A 20,130-nucleotide genomic window follows, 5' to 3' on the forward strand; every position below is an offset into this window, starting at 1 on the left:
CCATTGCCAATTAATGCCAGACATGCAATAGACCAGGGTAGGACATGCTTTGCTTCAGGTGCCGTGTGATTCTGGGGTGTCGTTAGTAGCTGTGTAATGAGCCAGGTCTGAAGAAAAAGAATTCTGCTATAAGGACACTTACAAATATCATTTTATACTTGCTATCTTTACATTACCTTGCACTATAAGAGGCCCAGACTATCAGACACCATGGGGCTCTTTGACGCCGAATTCATCAGATTCGTTTGCAAGTGCAGGGTATAATTGTGGCTATTTTGTAGTCCATAAAAATAATAAGATTCCAGAATTGCATGGGGTAACAGGACAACCTATTCCCATATGGAAAAAGGAGCATACGGGGTCTTGTCTATCTTGCTTGGATTACAAGGCAGAGGAAATACCTGGCTGAGCAGTGCTCAGGAATTATCAGGTGGATGCTATTACAGGAGCAAGCTGTGTCTTTATTTATTTACTTTATAAGGAAGCCTCCGAGTTCAGGTTGTTCGAGTTACATAAATGCTAAGCTTCCTCCAGAGCAGCTGGGAAATCCATGTGATGGAAACCCCTCCAAACTAGAGGTGACCTCAGTCACCACCTCAAAGTCAGCTAGAAATATTTCTTAAATGCAGGTATCATCCTTTTTGTCGCTACCTCTAACCATGCTTCATTTTAACCCCTAGGATAATTTGCTATGTAGAAGGAAATGTGACATTTATTAAGTCAACAACCACTTCCTTTAGTATCTACGAAAATTTCTTCCGAGGTTTCCCTTTCAAGTACTGACGTTATTTAGATTTGCAGGCTGAGACTGTGCAAAAGGTGGAAAAAAACCCTACAGTCATTACATTGATTAACCAGCTGCTGAAATTTGGCTTTTCAGTGTGACACCTCTATTCTCGGAATGTGTGGCCTACTGCAATATAATCAATTTGTCTGTGCAGGCTCCAAAACCCCAGAGCCACACAATGCAAAAAGGCAATCTTCTGCCCTCTTTGACCACAATAAACAACGTTACCAAAATCACTGCTCCCGTACAAGTGTAGCGTGACCCCATATTTGTAGGCAGCAGAGTATGACTTCATTGAAAATCATAGACGCTGTGTTAGGGACTTCAAGCTTTTGCAAGGCAAGCCAGCATCAGAGCAGCATATGTCTGAAACTGATAGTAAAATGCGTAATGCCTTAAACCCCACCTCTATACTGTTATTTACATACGTATCTTTCATCTGACACAGGCTTCCCCTCCAGCACCTTGAATATATCAGTCCTAAGGAAGAGACTTTAAGTTCAAAGAGTGCCATCCCCAAATCAAAGTCGGGGGTTATCAAGTGAGGTGCGCCAAGCAGTAAGACAAAACATATGCATTTTTAATAGGTAGCCTCTCCTCCCCCTGAGGAAGCCAAGAAAAGAGATGCTGTGAAGCTCCAGCAGAAAACAAGTTCAGTGGATTTATACTCAGGGCGCGATTTGCAAAACCAAAATTCACGACTCTCATGTGTCTTCGCTAGATTTTTTCCAAGCACTCTTAAAAGTACGTCAGCCCCATCCTTGACAGTCCTATTGACCAGGTGAGCTCATCCACATGCAGCAGCGAAAAAGAAGACAGGAAAAAATATTATTTTTTTTTTTTTTTAAAAAAAAAAGGCCATGAAAGAGAAACAAAAATCTCAACAGGTCTGCATGGAATTTCAGCAGCACTTAATTTATTAATGCATCTGTAGCTGCCATTGTATTCCAGCTCCCAAAGACAGATCTGTAAGGAATAGGCCACATGCTGATTGACAGCAGCCATAATTCCATACAATGAGGCTGTATTAAATTGTTTGATGTGATATGATACTCATCACTTGTAACTGATCAAACATACTGCCGCATCAAACAGTATTACAATACAATCAGGCTGGATATGGTTCCTGCCAAGGCTGTTCATCACATTGCACACTTCTGCATTAAACATATCTATTAATAGCATTGACAAACTGCTCCTATCCAAATTTTTCCAAAGAATTGTACAACGTGAAATGTGCAAAGAAATCCATACATAATGCTTTGCAGTTTGAGGCAGCATTTCTGTTGGCCGAACACTGCAAGACGAAAGGCTTTGCTGACTTGGGGATTTTTGTAGGATAACACCAAAACTTGCAAACCTGTGCCCCAAAACAGAGATGTGACATTCCACCTTCTTTTTTTTTTTTTTTTCTTTCCTAAATGCAAACAAATGGGAATATTGCATATTTTTTTACTAAGATTTTACTTTTGCTATGGTCCCCCGCCCCGAGGAGAGCTGCTCTAGCCTGCTACCTTGCAGGAGGGAGCTGTGTTTGCTAACACTGACGCTTTTAGACATAAATAAAAGAAATAAATTCCTTGTCACCACTGTTCCTGCTGCAGACACGGGGGGGACACGCTGCAGCCCATGGGGGACGGGACCCTCTGGGACACGACAACCGTAGGGGCTCTCTCAGATGCAGATTCTTAAACGAGCCTGGGTCTCTAGAGGGCAGAGGTCAGCTGTCCTCGAATCTGTGTGAATGCTAGATTAAGTTTATTAATCTCCCTGCTTTCACTTGAAAACCGAATTATAGGACGGTTAAATGTTAATGCCCAGCAGCTTGCAAGATGATGCACGCCCTCAGCAGCCACTGCTAGAGGGGACACAAGGTGTTCAGACCCCAACAGGGTATTAGAAGTTAGTGGGATGCACCGAGGAATAACGTTTTCCCCGTGAATTACCGCACGCCTTACACCTGCCGAGCATTTTGTTTGCTGCTCCGACAGCAGCAAATGCAGCCGCCCCCAGACAGGAGCGCAAGGTTTGCTGGATGGAAAGCTGTCAGCCCCAGCTCAGGACCTTAACGTCCAAGGGGGAGAGCAGATACGTCCACTACATTAGGGGGCCATAACCTCAACCACAGCTCTATACATAGAATTTATACCTGTGCTTGGGTGAGATTCGAAACACCCACTCTCTGCACTGCATGAAACCAAGCATGCAATGAACACGGTGTCTAGCAACCTTCGAAGCTGCTTCCATCAGTGCATCTCATAAAACTACTCCAGCATGTAAAAACCAAGTGACAAATGAGTCTGAGGGTTCCATATAATTCCTCGTGGACAGGTATCCACATCATAATTGGACAATCTGCCCCCTTGATTGCTATCTCAGCTTGGGAGACCAAGGATCGCATAGCCATGGAAAATATGAAGTAATATGCAGGAATGCATGCCTGTCTGTCTGAAGCTGGAGCACAACACCATTTTTTTTTCGAATTGGGAAAGTATACATTTCACATTTACGAATTTTTGCAAACTGCAGTGACAGGAGGTGTCTTTTGTCCTGCTTTTCACTCCTGTAGCGTCACTGCGAGCAGATTAAACACATCACATGGCAGCATATTATCTCTGTTCATAGAACCAGCTCCACAAAGGTTACTCAAGAAAGGTGTGTAAGGCATTTCCTTTTTCTAATTCAGAAAAAACCAAAACAATCTTTCAAGATAACAAACTGTCCCAGAATGGTACCTTATAGACTGGCTTATGGTGGAAAACACACAGGAAAGGGCTGGCAGGGGCTTTCACACTCTGATGGCCAGTTTTTAGCAGTAAAACCTCGGTGCAGCGCATAGAGCTAAAGAAGCTGTAGGTTTTTATCTGGGTGTAGCTAAGTAATTCAAGACGCTGCAATTTAAATGTAACAGTAGAAAGGAAGAAGTTGAAAAACAAAGTCCCAGGCAATTCAGTGCAGCGTATAGTCTGCTAAATTGTGGTATTACAGAAATTGCTGAGAGTTTGGCCACAAAACGTTTCATACTGCACCAGCGTTCTGCCAGGGCTGGGTTCCAGCAAGCCCAGACGTTTTTCCCTTCACCTGCGCTTTTTTTCTGTGCTTTTTTTCTTTTTTCCCTCCCCCCGTTTGTTAACAACACAAAATTCCCACTGTATCAGAGAACTACAGCCCTTGTCCTGAATGTACCTCTCTGTTCATTCAATCAGCACAACCGAAAAGTCACCACGCACCAGGCAAAGATAACTGTAAATCTGTTCTTACCCTCCCCGCACCACCTGAGTGCTGCTATTATTCCTCATCCTTGGGGAAAGGACCCCATATGTGGGTTTCAGAAACCACCTCAGTAACTCCAAGCATCATTATCAATAGTAGGATGAACTGCAGCTGGGATGCACTGGGAAGGCACCGTAATACTCGCCCTAATCTCTGCATTCATCTCGCCAGCCCTCACTAGGAAGTTTAAGTACATTTACTGGGGATTCTTCAGCCCTTGAAAGGTAGGAAGACATCTATGAGGCTTGACGTACCAGCTAATTAACTCGGGGTTGGAAAAAAAAAATCTTCTTATCTACTTAACTTCGAGACACTCTCTTTGTTTTTAAGCCCACAGACTACCTTCTCTTTAAAATGCACATTACGTACAACTCAATAGTATGGAATGTATTATTTTTAACGAGGACCTATTTTAACTTGGACCTAAAACTACTAACATTTGACAGAGAGGGTTTTTTTTTAAAAAAAAAACATTTGCAGAATCAGCTGAATGATGGTCTATAGCCTGTGTTTTGCAAGGCAGGCTACAAAGTCATCACCCTTCTTTTCTGCCCTTAAAAATCCAAGAATACGAATGTATGAATCACATGAAAATGAACCCCCAAATGCACACACCCACCCACCCCCCAACCCGGTAAGCAGTTTAAAAAAACCTGCCTGGTTTTATCCCTAGGTGTCTAGAAGAGGGGGGAATATTGAGGCTGGGAGAAAGTGACTGAATTTGTGCCTGCAATAGTTGGGGTAGGTAAGCATTGCATGCAGTTCTTCCGATAGGAACACAGGCGTGAGCAACTCCTGTAACATCCCTCCTCAAAATTAAACTGTACTAAAATTTCCTGCAAATTGCACAGAGCAATTTGAAATCCTCACCATATTCCTAACAGATAGAACAGTGGCATGATTGACCAAGCTTTTTTTTCTTCTTCTTTTTTAAAGTACACATATGATGATGCATCATAGTTATAAACAGATGGTATTTGGCCTCCTTCCTATTCTCAACATTTGGAATTCCTAAACTATGTGAATTAAACAATAATATTTTATAAACATACAAGGGATTTTGCTCACTGCTTTGTTAACATAGAAATTATACAACGCTGACATTTATTTAAATTTTAAAAAGTAAACAAGAGTGTGTATTGAATTAAAGCAAACTAAAATCAACAGAAAGAAATATGTTCTGCGTGTACATTACCTACAACGGCATGGGCCTTTTTAGGGGAGACATAATGGGATGAAGCACAAATTGTAGCTTAGACAGTCTGATCCTTTGTGCTCGAAAGGCTCATTTAACACCTCACTGTAAACAACGGATATTTATACCATAATTGGCCAGTTGACCATCAGTTGTTCATTTACTATGTAACCTGCTATTATGGAGTTAAAAGAAGTTCCTTTCTGTTGGCTTTTCTAGGAGCGAAAGTGTGTTTGCAATTTTAGTACCAACTGGATTCAGTCTAACACTTGTACTTAGTATGAGAAACATTTTCATAATACCAAAATTTGGGGGAATAGGAGTATTCCTGCCAGGAAGGGAAGAAGAAAGTATTGGTTCTTAAAAGAAGAATTCTGTTTGCTTGGTTTCCTCTTTCCTTTCCGTTTTAACCCCTTTTTAGGCGCCTCTCGAGCTGTGCAAAACTGAGACGCACTTAGGTTTTAATCACTATTCCCAGGTCCGCAAAGAGGTTCTGTGATGAATAAATAATGAATCGGAGATTTTAATCAGTGTTATGATTTTTGAAAAGGCTAATTATCATTGTTTACAGACATGCCTTTCCAGTGTATTTCCTTGTTTTGCCTTCAAAGCTCGAAGGGTTAAGCCCCGAGCACGCAGCCCTCCCATTCCTCTCACTCCGCGCTGTTTTCTTTCGGGGTTTGGGAGGATTTTTTGTTTGTTTGGGGTTTTTTTGGTGGTTATATATATATATATGTATTTTATTTTATGTTTTTTTTTAGGAGTGAGGACACCCAACCCGCAGGAGCAATGGAGCCGGAGGCGCGCAGGGCCGGGGGAAACACCGCGCACCCCGCGCAGCCGCTCCGCACCCGCGGAAAAGCCACCGCTGGGCTGCCGCGCATCTTTCCCTTTGCCGGCCGCAGCCATAAACGTTGCGAAAAAACCCCCTTGTTTTCAAAAATAACATCGTATTATTGAGAATTAAAAAGTGGCGGCTGGCGGGGGGGCGGGGGGGGGGCGGGCGGAGCGGGCTGCGCCCCGCGGAACGACGGCTGCGCTCCCGCCCGCGGAGATGCGCGGATCGCACGGCGGAGCCGCCCCCCGCAACCAGCGTCCGCTGCGCCCTCTCCCCTTTATTATGATGATTATTATTATTTTTGCTTTAGCAGCCATTGGCCTCACTTAACCCCGATTCTCCCCCACCCACCACCACCCGCATCCTCTCGGCCGGGATGGGAAAAATACCTTTTTCCCCGGGTGGGATATTCGGTGTCAACGTCCCGCTCCCTCCCCCGTGTTGGAACCGACTCGGGCATCTCCCCCCGGCCCCCCCCGGGTCCTGCGGCCGCTCCCGCTGCTGCTCCTGCCACGGAGGGTGGGTGCGAAGTTGCACCGCGGTTATATAGCGCTTGATTATCAGTTTCCAGCAACAGCTGTGTATATTCGCCGAGAATGTAAAGAAATATCAGAAGATAATGCGGCGTTGCTATTTATTACCCTATAATTACAGTTCTGACAGTGTTTCTATTATAAAACCTTATTTGCAAGGGTTCATAACTCAAGAGGCAAAATTTTCCCTTCAAGACGAAGCCTCGCTTACCAGGCTGAAATCATTTAAAAAGTATTTCAGTTAAATAAGGTTAGCCTATTAGAGGGTAAAATTCTCAAGGACTTTCATTAAGGTGCTCATTTATATCCGCAAATAAAGAATTGCAAAGTCCCCCAAATCAAGGATGCATAAGAGGAAAATATCTTTTGCAAAATCGAGGATTCATGGAAGGGTTTTAACATAATTCTCTAGGAAATTATTCCCATGAAAACAATTTGTTTGAAAGAAAATGCCCTCTGGTCTTTTCCACACAAACTAGTCTTGGGCTAGTACATGAGAACCAAACTTGAAAGTGACTACGAGCAGGAATGAGACTGATTAATTCATTTCAACTGTCCTTACTGGAATGAAAACAAAGAGTAAACAGCTTGAACGGGGAAAGGTGAATTTGATTTTCAAGGCCCTTTAACTTTTAATAATCTGAGGAACAATATGGGAGGTACATTCTACCCTCCCAGTTATCCTGATATAAATTCATTCAAGATTTATATCGGTGTAACAGAGAAGCAGAATTCGCTCCGCGATTTCTAATGAACTGCTGGCTCGGCCTTTAAAAACGCAATTAGAAAAATCTAGCCCCCTAATTCAGAACAGCTTTGAGCTAAGTCAGAGACAGCGATGCTGCGAAGGCGGGCGGGAGCCGCTCTCACCGCGGCTCCTCGCGGTGCCGGCAGCGCGGCCAGAGCCGGGCTGGGAACGGTTTGCTACAGAATTCCCTAGTTACTTTAGGATTTTCTTTTCTATTATATGGGGAAAAGGCGATTCTCGTGTGGAATAGACCTGTGCGTTTCCCGTGATCTCAAATACTAAGACAAAAGGATTGGGGGATTAGGTGCCTGGCCTGTTATTGATGCGGGAGGCGAGGAGCTGCCGGGTGAGTCTGGCAGGAGCCGGGAAAACCCATTCGGCTTTAATTCTGCACCAAAACTTGTATCAAAGCGTCTGCAGCTGCTGCGTCAATGCAGGTGAAACATCAATAAATATGAAAGTAAGTCAAGGGCTAATTCTGTCATTTTACTCGTAAGATTAGGTCTCTGCATTCACCGCTTACTCATGTGTGTAGGAACAACGGGACCGAGATCCCAATTTGTCTCTCTGACCTTTTGAAGTGAAGGCTTTAAATGAAGCAGCGCAGACCGGCTGCCTCGTTTCATCTTCAGAAACGGCGAGGCAGAACTCCTCAGGTTGTTTCGGTGGGGGAAGATCACCTCGGGGGAAATGTCACCTCCCACTACCTGAAGTCCCACCTCACCTTCTTGACTTGAGGACCTCACAACAGGCCAGGGTGGCCCCCGACATTAGGCCGACCTGAAGGTCCTAGGGGATGCTGTAAGGACGTTTTCATCCTTGCTCTAGAGCAGCTGTGGATCTCACTAAGAACGTAAAGAAATATCAAAAGACAACGCGGCATTGCTATTTACTACCCTGCAATTAAAGTTCTCACAGTGTTTCTATTAAAAGACATTATTTGCAAGGGTTTGTAACTCAGAGGGAAAATTTTCCATCAAGATGAAGCCTCGCTTACCATGGTTAAAGCACCCCTGATCTGTGAGGAAACCAAGGCAGAGCTTGCCAAGGAGCTGGGTGAGACCTCCTTTGGCCATGGGCCTGATCAGCGTGTGCACTGAGGACAGCTGGAGTCTCCACCTCGAAACCACCGAGCTTTGGTGTATCACATCTGCTCACCACAAGCCCCAGCACAACGTTGCAGCATCACCTCTTTCCTTTTTATTGGTTTGGAGAATGACTCACTGTGAAATTCTAACCGATTTCGCTATCATCGTACCATGCCTCAGTGTCCCCATCAGTAAAGACCAAAAAAAATTTGTTCTTGTCAATGCAAGGTGTGATAACACCAGTGAAAATTTATTATACACACCAGTAAGATATGTAAGGTAGTCCTGTTACTTGGCTCTACCACGTACGACTGTCGAACCTACACACACTGCCTTGAGAAGACCACTTCTACTCAACCACGTTCAATGTCTAGATTCAAGCTGGGCTTTGCTCGATGAGAAGTGAGGAGGAACCAGCATACAGATGATTACTGCAAAATTACAGCTCTGCAGTGCTAGGAAAATATCTGAACACTTACCGTTGGACCTCCCTTGGGTTTTTTGATTGCTTAATGGAGTGATTGTAAAGAGAGGTACCGCAGGCGCGCTCTCACGCTGGAAAAGGACAGTTCAGCCTCTTGATGGCATCAGAGGGTGTGAGGGCACGTGTGTGGAGGGGAACCAGCCCGTGGCTTTCACCTGCTGTGGGTGGTGCTGGGGCAAAGGAAAGATGCCGACGTCTGCTGCCGGGATGGGGAGAGGAGGGGAGCTACCCCGCCTGGTGCGATGGAAGCTGAAAACACAGCCGTCTGTTAAAGAGAGGTCTTACCGGGCTCCACATCGTAACGCCTCACCCAGAGTCCTCTTCCTGCTTCTTTCCAGAGCGGAGCAGAGACTCTTGGAATTGTCATAACGTTTTATTATCGCTTGCAAACCAGATTCTCCTTCATCAGATAAAGACACAATTGCATTCATTGACTCTGACACAAGGATATGCATAGTGATAAACATACAGATAGATGTACACACTTACACATGAATGAGATATGCTAATTAAAAATTGCAGTGGGCACTTTATTAAAAATTTATTGTACAATCTACATCTTCAAAACATTTTACATCAACAAATATAGCGGCTTGACTGCTGGAATCATAAGTGATTTATCTTTAAAAGACTGTATTTGTAACTGGATGCAAAGATTCTTGATGAACTGCCGTTACATTTAAACTACTGGTTTTTATTGGAAGTATTTCGACTGTTATCTGTTTGTTCTCCATCCTTGAGAGAAATAAAACAAGTGTCTCGGCTTTCATTTTATCGGATAGATGGCACCACGTAGCATATTTCCCATGCTAGTTTGAATTACAGCTGTTTATCTTTCAGCTTTCTTTAAGATTAATTAAATGCAAATGTAACTCGGCGAATCACGGGATTACCTGCCAGACCCCTTATTAATACCTTCACTTAAAAACCCCTGTGCCAGAGAGTCATTAATTTGCAAAAAAAAAAGAAAAAAAAAAAAAAAAAGTGCTAAAGCAGCCCTTTGCCTCCAAACAACCCGGAGATGGCTGCCCAATTAGTCCGGCAGCGATCGGATCCTCCTTTCAGGCCCTGTGGCCCTTTGAGGACACAATAAGGCTCCAATGATAACCTGGCAACCTAGGTAGAAACTCAGCCAAGTGTGAGCGTTTGAAGCTGCAGCTTGGCTGCCATCGTGTCGGCGAAAAGAAAGAATTCAGGCACCATGTCATCCAGTACAAAGGATAAAAACAGATTCAACCGGAAATTCAATGTGGCACCACATATGGGATACATGAGTGCGGTTATACAACAGGCCACATATTTTTTTTTGAACAGTCTCCTGCATGTGATGCCGAGGACATGTGTAACCATCATAACGTCTCTAAGAATCTGTATTTAATTTGAGCTGGGGTGGTGGCAGGGATTGGAGATCTGAAGCCGCCACAGGTTTGTGGCAGATGGCTCTGTGTCAGCTATGACAAGCAGCCAGGCTCGGCTTCCTCTGCAGATTTTCTTTTCTCTCTGATCAGGTAAATATGGGCACACTCTGGAAACTTCCACAATTCTGCCTGAGGCTGCAAGTTTGTGACTTAGCCCCATCTGTCACAAATCTTCCCTCGGTTCTGCTGCGAGCAGAGACCTGAATTTGCCGCCGAGCGCTGCCCAAGAAAACCCGGCCGTCTCGCCCTGCGAGGAAGCAGAAGAGAAAAAAGCGCACGAAGCTGCGTTAGATGCCGCGACACAAAAGGGACGTCTCTCGCGCGGGAAGGAGCGGGGCTCGGTGCCGGAACGCTCTGCAAAACCTGGGATTTCAGGATCGGTGGGCGGAGAATGCCTACACAGCGTTATTTGGAAACGGGGTGAATTCGGCATTTTTTTTTTTTTTTTTAAAGACAGGTAAGGTGGTGGGCAGCCCCAGGTGTTGGCTCCTGGATGTGCGCCATCAAATGCCCGTCTGTTTTACCGGCGGACTCGCCAAGGTCTGAACACCCGCGAGGACCGACCTGCCCCTCGCACCCTCAGAACCAAGAACCGGCAGGAGTGAGGGAATAATTCCCCTGCTTGACCATCATCGGTCTGGCTTCTGGGCTTTAATATTTTAGAGTAACCTTGGAGGCAATAAATTCAATTCTTTTTTTGAGGTGATAGCACTGCAAAGGTCTGGGTATTCGCTTTTTTCATGGAATATAATATGATTCAATCCATAGTCTCTACACATGCAGAGATAAAATCATCAAAAGGAGTAAAGTTTTCACTCAGAGTAAGATTTCCCCATGAAGAAGCGCCACTATAATAAGATGTCAGTAGCAGTACAATATTCTTTATGACATAATCAACTTTTTTGTATCTTGTGTCCTAAGATCAGAACTGAAGTAATTAATATCTACTCTGCCATCATTAGACTTCAGAGTTAACCTTTAGAATTTAATATGGACTGTTGATCTCTTCAGACCTGTTGTTCCAGGAGAGCTGGACTTCAAGCAGTGTCAGCACTGATTTGGCAATCACAGTGCTGATTTGGCACACATTTTTTTTTTGCACATTTTAAAAAATTACTTTCGTAATACTAAATATTAGAGATTATTATTTAGCATAAAACCTGAAATCTGGCATGCAAGAAAGCAGAATGATTTACAGAGCCAATTTGTATCGGCTCAGCTTTACTCTGTGACCCAGCTCCTTCCCTCTGTGAGTACTGGGGAAGAACCACGGTGGAAAGCCGCTTGTAGTAATTACTTTCGGAGCTCAGCTTTACAACTCCCAGCACCTTTGGAAACCACCATCAAGACAGCATTGGTTTACATGGCCTGGGTGTACTGTGAGGCCTGAGTCAGAGCTATATAATACTCCTCAGTAGAGCAGCAGTCTTTCCCCCCCAAAAATGGTCTGTCCTGAAAATTCATGTATCAGCCTTTAAAAACCCATTTCATTCGTTCTGTCTTTGAACAAGAAAAGCATCAAATGCGGATGCGAATCTACGTAAGATACCCTGGTGGGTACCTTGCATAGGATAGTTCAGAACACACCGAACAACTACAACAGTAAGAAAACAGTTTCAGGCTTTCTTTCTGAAGGTAATTTCAATATACTTTACTGGGGGCGGGGGGGGGCAAAAAAAAAAGTTTTCATGCTTTTTGCAACTTTTCTATCGAAGTCCATTTTATTTCATTTGACTCATTTATCCATCCACCATTTTGCAGCGGCTGTGGTTCAGCTGCCAGATTTCATTTACTTTTTAAAACTAAACTTGACCTACCTAATATTGTTCTAGTGAAAAGTTCAAAGTCCTGGCATTTCTTCTGAACAAGCCCTGGGAGAAGTTGAGATGCAAGACACGTACACATATATGTGTATATGCACACAGATACATATATCTACATATGTATATCTGGATCCCAGAATGACCTAGTAGGCAACTTCAACAGCCCACCTGCTGCTTCCAGACTCACACGCTCCTTGAAGACCTAAGGTTGACCCAAAATGCTTAAATTGTGTCCCGCGATCCAGCAGATCTTCCCACCTGTGTGAACCACCTAAGCTGACTGTACTTCACCCGTATCAGCCATACGTATGGGAGTGAAACATGTCAAACCTTCGGTCTAACCTGGATGTGACCCTGAGCAACTTCATCCAACTTTGAAGTGAGATCCTACTTGGGTGCTGGCCCTGCTTTGAGCAGAGCCCCAGCAGATGACCTCCAGCGGTCCCTTCCTAAATTACTCTATGATTCGATGTTCTAAATAAGTCACCAAAGTTTTCTTTCACATAAGAAGTCCTTATGATACATACGTTTTATTTAGGATCCCACGGCTAAGCACTGAAAGAGAGATGGGAGAGCATGGACACAGCATGTTGCACTCCAGAGTTCTCGCATTGCTATAACCTTCCCATCAAGGCCACTTCTGAAACCATTTTAAATTATATTCACTAGAAACCGAGCATCTCAAGAGGAAAATACCAGTTTCCCACTTGTGCTTCTAACCTCCCTCTCACCTGCACTTATGCTAACCAGGTAGAAGCACAAATTCAATATAACATCTTATTTTTTTCTCTGCAAACGCGCTCTGCTGCTGAACAGAAAGTCAGCAGGATGGATGGAAATATTCGTACTATTTGCATACCCTATAAAGCTCTAAATTAACTTTATCAGCTCAGGACGAAAGATCTGGAGAACACTGTAAGCAAACATCTGCTCAATATACATTCAGCATTAAAAAGTAAACAGTAGGTTTGGCTCCATAAGGAACAGGTTGAAAATTATCAGAGTACAACACGTCACATAAACCGATGGCATGGCCTAGAATACTCTGTAAAGCGATGATCACACCAGCACAAAAACAGCTCTCAACCATCAAAATGGACTGAATGATGAGAGATTAGAATGTAAACATGGAATAACATTCACGAGGAGGGCCTGAAAAGACTGGGATACTCTAAGTGCTTGACAGATGTTTATAAAACAATGAATGGTACAGAGAAGATGGATGGGGAGCTTCTGCTTCCAGGTGACCAACTCCAGAACGAGAAGACACTCAAGGCAACTGAAGGGGGAGAAACCCTGAGCCAAGTGAAGGAAATTATTCCAATGTTGTCTGTAAACATACAATGAACTGCTTTGCTATAGGAAGATGCAAAAAACAAGAACAGGGGTTTCCAAGGGCCTGAGTCAAATGGAGAGCTATTATGTACTGCCTGGCAATACTTAATACTACAAGGTTACGAAAGATGATAAAATCTCCAAGTCCAGGGTTAGGACCAATCTCTAACTCTAGAAGACCAAGAGAGGACATTTAATACCTTATTTCTACCCATGTCAGTCTTCTCCCAAATATCTGATGCTCACCACTATCGAAATGACAGTATTAAACACACGGCGTGCGGATCCAGATTTAGCATCCCTACGGAAAAGTGAATTTCTCGTGGAGTTTTGCTGGACAGGGGGTAAGGAGAAGGGCAAAGGCTTCATCCCCGGCTCTTACATGGCCTGTACAAGAACTACAAACAACTACTGCTCCTTGTGACAGGGCTGGGTGGCTGATGGGACATCTGGCATGAAGCTCGTCCGCAGCCTCATGTGTCCAGCGCCCCGTATCCTTAGGCTAAGAATGCCTCCCGCTGCCTCCCTAGCTGTGCCTAAATATTAATGCTGGACCAGGAGTGGTTTTCCCTTCTACATGCTTCCCTGAAACACCAAAGATACTGCTTTATCTCCAATCAGACCAAAAAGAGAAGGGGAAAAAAAAAAAAAAAAGAAAAAAGAAAAAAGAAAGTTTTGTTAGAACTGCCCTATACAGCCAAATCCTGAGACTGGAAACAATTCAGATGTCTACGGTCTAACTGGGATCTTAATTTGATTTTACAGCAGTTTAACCCCTTTGAATTCAGCAGACTTGCTTCTACAGTGGTGTAAGGAAGAAAAAAAAAAAATCACGCCATGTGTCTTTTCATAGGCAGGTGAGCTTCTGTAGTGTGATGGAAATGAGAAGATGAATGTCAGAAAGTGGGCCAAATTCTTTTCTCCGTTAAACAAGCATGAGTGAGAGTAGGATTTTTCTGTAGGAACTGAAGCTGACAGCATGTCAACCAGCACTCATTCAGCTGGGCGGGCTGGGAGAGATTATTTAAAGTTGTCAGCTCCTTCCATGCCTGGCTTTTGGCAACTCTTCTTGTCCCTTTCCACTGTATACTCTTTATACATGCTGTTTTAAATTAAGAAAATGAAGTGAAGGAACTGAAAGGTAAACTTAAAGAAAATAATGCAGGAACAAATGCTTTGCTCTATTTCTTTAAATTTTAAATCTACCAGATAGGGAGCTTGCAAACACTGACAGGTCTTACGGTGTTCTCTGACGGAAACCGATGTCCTGTTGTTGTTGCTTGCTTCATTTTGGCGCTTACTTTGGCAACCACAAATACCGAGAACCAGAGAGCAACACTTGGTTCCATAATACTGGAACAGAACAAATAATTGATAACAAATGAGGTTTGCTTTGCACTCATCGCAATCTTCCGCTAATAACTGGTAGAAGGCAACGTGGAAATGCAAAGGAGGCAGATTTGGGTGCTGTGAGAATACGCAGGGTAAGGAATACATCATTTGGAAAGGTTTCCATAGGTGCTTACATTATGGACATTTTTAAAAGTCTGCCAGCAGGAATCTGCTCCGCCGAGTTAAGTTATTACGGTTTAATGTCTTGGTCTGTGCATTTTCACAGGGATATTCGCCACGTCTGGCTCCCGAACCTGACTGCCCCGCTGCCATTCATCTCTCGTTTGCCCCTCATTTTGTCAGCGCAAGCACCGAGGACAACCGAAGGAACAACTGCCTGGTTAATTACACCGCTGTCTAATTATTATGGATATCCTTAGTAGCAAAAACCCAACAACATGTAAAAGGATAACCCAAGGTACTTCTGATTATGATTATTCCTGATCTATGGAGCAGAAGCCCTCAACAGTAAAGTGCTATTTGCTTTTCATGTATCTTTGACTTTCTTTTTAAGACTTCACAGCTTCTTTATGAACTTCAGGCAGGGAGCATGTCAGGAAGGCTTCTGAAAGAAAAGCAGCTCATTAGTATGCACTATGGTCCCTTTTCTATTCCACTATCTTATATACAATATTATACCGAGCTGAAAACAGTGAAAATACAGTGGAAGTGCTGCGTACCCTTCACGATTCCACTCCTTTCAGCTTCCTAAAAAGCAGCATCATCCCAGCTATAATTACACTAACAGCACATATCTAAGTCAGTGTTTTTCTAGGAGGTTTTGCGGATAGCTTCAATGAGAAAGGAAGCCTTGGCACACGTGGGCGTAGGTACAAAAAGACAACTCTAACAGTATTCTCCGGGCTGATCCAAAGCCTATTAAAGACAACAGGGATCTTTTTCTCTGGTGCTCACAGGTTCTGGATTAGGCTCTGCTTTACTCATTTTAAAACGATCTCCCGTTCACCTCAGTTGCTACCTGTTGCAGACTCCCAATCCCAACGCTCAGAGGATCCGAACGGGGCTAAACTGTTAATGTCGTACATTTACGGCAGGTGGGATCAACAGCTTCAGCTGCAAACCATCCCAGGGGTGTTTTTTATTTAAAGAAAACTAGCGTTTTGCTTTTGGGTCTCGTGCACATGTTGTAAACCCATACTGTTTTGTATCAGTTTTTGCTCTATGGCTATTTCCATTTTCATTGAGCCAGCCTTGGCTCTGGTTAGGAGCTGGGGATCCACACCTGGAGAGAAGATCCACGTGAACACAACTATTCAGCTGAGCTGGAAGCCTTGGGAAATGTCAAGGTAAACGTTTAAGGACTGTTTTCCCTTTGAAGCCACCACGTATAACTATACGATACTATTGACTCAAGAAGTAACGCCGAACGCTGGAAGTGTTCAGTCAGCATTTTAAACTATTATGAGCTACCTCCTGAACCATTGCCAAGTTAATAGACAATGAAAGATAATGAGCTTGAAATTGGGTGTTAAATTGCATTTTTGGTTCTCTCCTTTTTTTTTTTTTTTCCTTGAAGTTTAACTGTTTCCTGCAGAAACAACATCATCTTTGATGTATCATTATGTAAATGTCTATTTTTAGGTCACACAAAAAGTCAGACGTGGGCTAAACCCTTGTTCCTCCTGCTACATGTATGCGGGAAGGGGCAGAGAGGCAGAGGATGGTCCCCAGAGGGAGGAAGGTGCAGAGATGGGGGTAGGTCTGATGGCAGCAGGAGCCTCCAAATTAACATGGTGATTACTCAACTTGCTCATTAACGGGGTGCCTGGACGGCGACAGCCAGGGAACGCTAAAAAGACAACATTTGTATTGCACAGGTAACACGAGCGGTATTTCTATGCACTCCCAAGCCTTACGGGTTTTCACCCAGATTCAGGTTTTTTATAACCTGAAACACCTTTGGCATGTAGAGGTGATGGGTATCCAACCTGCCTACGGCATCGTGAGGACTGTAAAAGTCGGAAAACACTGTAAATTTATGTATTAGCATGCAGAAAATAGTTGCTTTTTCTTAAAGCAGCATCGTGTAATAATAGCTCTTCGCTGGAATAACACAAAATTTAGTGCTTCATCTACGATCCTGTAATTAAACAAAAAAGGATTGTGACTCTTAGCAGTACAAATACACCTCTTAAAAATGTGGAAATTGGTCCAGCATTGAACACTCGATCGAAACTTGAATGGAAAGTCTGACACTGAAACTGCACTTTCTCTATATGAATAACTGCAAAGAATAGCACATGACAAATATCAGTAAATTATGCTTCTGACAAACCTTCTTCTATGTTCAACGCACCTTAAAAGGCAAAGAGTTAAAATAATCATAATTATCAAAATAATGCAAATAATCCCAAAAGGCAGAGAAATCTTACCTGATATCAGTCACCTGCATTTTTTGAGAATGGAACATTAAATTAGGATAGGAAGGTAGGCTTATCCTCATTAGTGTAATTGTGGGATCTTTCTTTTATTTTCCTTTTAAACTAATGAGTTGCATTAATCCAGGTTCATTTTTATAAGCCTCTTGGGTCCAAATGTAAAGGACAGTCATTTTAGAAAACAATAAATTAAAAAAAAGCATGTAGCATGCATTAAGTGCACGTATTTCATAAGACCTAGGTTAATACAACTGGCATCTAGTTTAATTAATCCTTGTTAGTGTAACGACTAATATCCCTCCCTAGCATGTTTCCTTTAAACATTAGTATGTTAATTAAATGTTGTTTTTTTAAGTTTGGTTTTTTTTTCCTTTGTACTTCAATATGGCATCATATCATGTAAAACTATTCTCAACAACTACCTTATAGAGATGTTTCCTTACAATATCTGGTCTCTTGCAGAAATTCTGAAGCCTTTTAAAAAGCTGTTCAGGTGTAGAATACAGATATTCAGCTGCAGGAAAAACAGATACATTTTTAATGAAACAAAAACCTCAAAGCACACACTCGATATTAGTCACTTTACTAATTAAAAATGCATATTGCTCTGTGCCGCCTCGTGTTTTACATTATTTAAGCATGATTTTATAAGGTTACCTCAGCTCACAAGGATGTTTAATGCTAAATAAGACTGTGTAGTTGTGCTGTTTAGACATCTCCTTTGGGTGATTAAAATACATTATTCTAATGTAACACAATGCATATGTGATACATTTAGTGATGAGATTTTTCAAAGAACTGGTACTACGTTAGTGTGTATCCTGGACTGCAGTTGCATACTCCTAAGTATTAAATTGTTTAAATAATTTGGTGTGATTTTCGGCCCTGTTTTTTGTGGTTTTTTGTTCCTGTGTATCAAAAAAATCTGCAAACCATTGCAGCATCACTGACCTTTTAACAAAAATTTATCATTACGGGTTGTGTATGCTAACAATGAAGAATGCTATTTCAAAACTTGCTTTTGTGTTATCTTAAAAGAACAGATGGCAAATATAAACTTCGTCTAATGTATTAAAACACATAAAATTTTCCCTAACACTAACAGGCTGGCTTGCCAAATAAACAATTGCTTTTGCTCAAGTTTACTCTGAAACTTCATATTTTAGCACGAACCACGTTATTACATTTCAGCAAAACGAATGTGCAACAGCGCAGCTACCTGGAAATATCTCTGGGTACACCAGGGCTTTGGGACACAGCGGGTAACAGCCACAATATACAGCTTCAACCCTGAAGATTAGAAATAAGAAATACACCAAAAATAGACGTTAGTGAGCAAAAACTTACTTTGGTGCAAGAGCACTGAGGTTGACTACATGCAGCAAGAGCGAAACATTTTTTTTCTTCAGCAGCATAATCCCTCTAAATGCCAAAGTTGCTCTTTTTAAAGAAAATTTTATTGATCATATGAATTACATAGAACAGAACAGCGAGCATATGTTTTGTTCGCTGAATAAATCAAAGCGCAGCTCTGCATTTTTTTGTTTTTTAAATACTGTTTAACACATTTTATAATCAGCAGACAGACGCATGTAACAACATGGTGAAGTATGGACGGCTTTTCTTAATAACGCTGCAGAAAAACAAGGGCAGACGTGCGCACGTGTGGATATACGTGTATCTATAATATCCACAGACGCACGCGATCACCATTACCTGGCAGAACAGATATTCTCCTTCGACTTTAACACTCCAAAGGTTACAGTTAAATACAGCCCAGGAACAACTTACAACACGTTTCGGGCTGGGATATTTTAGCTTATGCACACGCTGCAGATAATTTCCTCCATTTTTCGGGACAAAAAAGGGTTGTATTTTTTAATAACTACGGATGAGATTCCTTTGCCAAAGTGTGCGATGCTTTGTACTCGTGGTTTTTTCAAGGAACAATTTACATATCTCCTGTAACATCAAACCCAAATATTTTATAACTGCGACGCAGTGGCACGAAGTTTTCTTGTAGCGAATCTAAAGGAAAGCTATCCTCTGCGTGTGTGCATTTTAATAACTGAATGGGTTAAGGCATCACGCTTTCAGTTTATTTTTTTTGCATAATGACCATTGATCTGACATAATGTCCCTCCACAGATACAACTGTAATTTCTGTTGGCCAGAAATTACACAGTGAAATTCAAAACACTTCTTAAAATCTGTTTATTTTATGAGAGTCTTTGAATTTCCTCCAACATGTTGACCATACGAGAGCTTTATTTTTAACTTCACTTTCCCTCAGTCCCCAGAAAAAAAAATAAAATATCTGAAATCTTGTCAACATCCACCTTTTCTATTTTCAGTGACGATCCAAAAGGCTTTCGCCACCTTCATGTGCATATCAGGTTTGGTACTTTATTACAGGCACCCAGAAGGAACTCACTCTGTTTCCTTTAGATCTACTCAGTTTTAAACAGGGAAAAAAAAATAAAATAAAGAATAACATATTCAGCTTTCACGCTAGAAAACTATGCATATCCACAAAACTCAAAGATACACATTTCTCTGCGAGTGCTTTTGCTAAGGAATGATTGCTAGGTTTTTTATAAACTTTTAAAATTTGTATTTTTTTTTTTAAATAACATATGCACTTCAGATTGCATTTTAAACATTAACAACAATTTCAAAGTGTACATCGTCTAGCACTATATTTTTTACCAAAGGGAAATGTTTCTGATGTGTGATTTAATTGATGATTTCAGTTCTTAAATATTGTGTCATATGTCAAAGCAAATAGATTTTAAAGTTTTCTTTAATCTAGGAGAA

General features: G+C 42.2%; 1 protein-coding gene across 10 annotated transcripts in view; it reads right to left on the reverse strand.

Annotated features, from left to right (window-relative positions):
• Positions 1-9,080: 9,080 nt before the first annotated feature.
• GTDC1 (glycosyltransferase like domain containing 1) overlaps positions 9,081-20,130 on the reverse strand; it is a 184,366-nt gene continuing 173,316 nt past the window's right edge. For 4 of the 10 annotated variants that reach the window (XM_065637510.1, XM_065637509.1, XM_065637512.1 and 1 more), the window contains 3 exons: positions 18,533-18,603; positions 17,736-17,827; positions 12,027-14,875 (listed from right to left, as the gene is read on the reverse strand). In XM_065637510.1, the coding sequence (XP_065493582.1) occupies positions 14,630-14,875; positions 17,736-17,827; positions 18,533-18,603 (409 nt within the window). In that variant the 3' untranslated portion in view covers positions 12,027-14,629. Of the gene's footprint in view, positions 10,612-12,026; positions 14,876-14,913; positions 15,480-16,523; positions 17,160-17,735; positions 17,828-18,532; positions 18,604-20,130 lie in introns of those variants that run through there. The other 6 variants (XM_065637517.1, XM_065637511.1, XR_010606382.1 and 3 more) reach the window with 5 other exon arrangements.

Source organism: Caloenas nicobarica, chromosome 6 (assembly GCF_036013445.1).
Source record: "Caloenas nicobarica isolate bCalNic1 chromosome 6, bCalNic1.hap1, whole genome shotgun sequence".
In the NCBI taxonomy this organism is placed as follows: domain Eukaryota; kingdom Metazoa; phylum Chordata; class Aves; order Columbiformes; family Columbidae; genus Caloenas; species Caloenas nicobarica.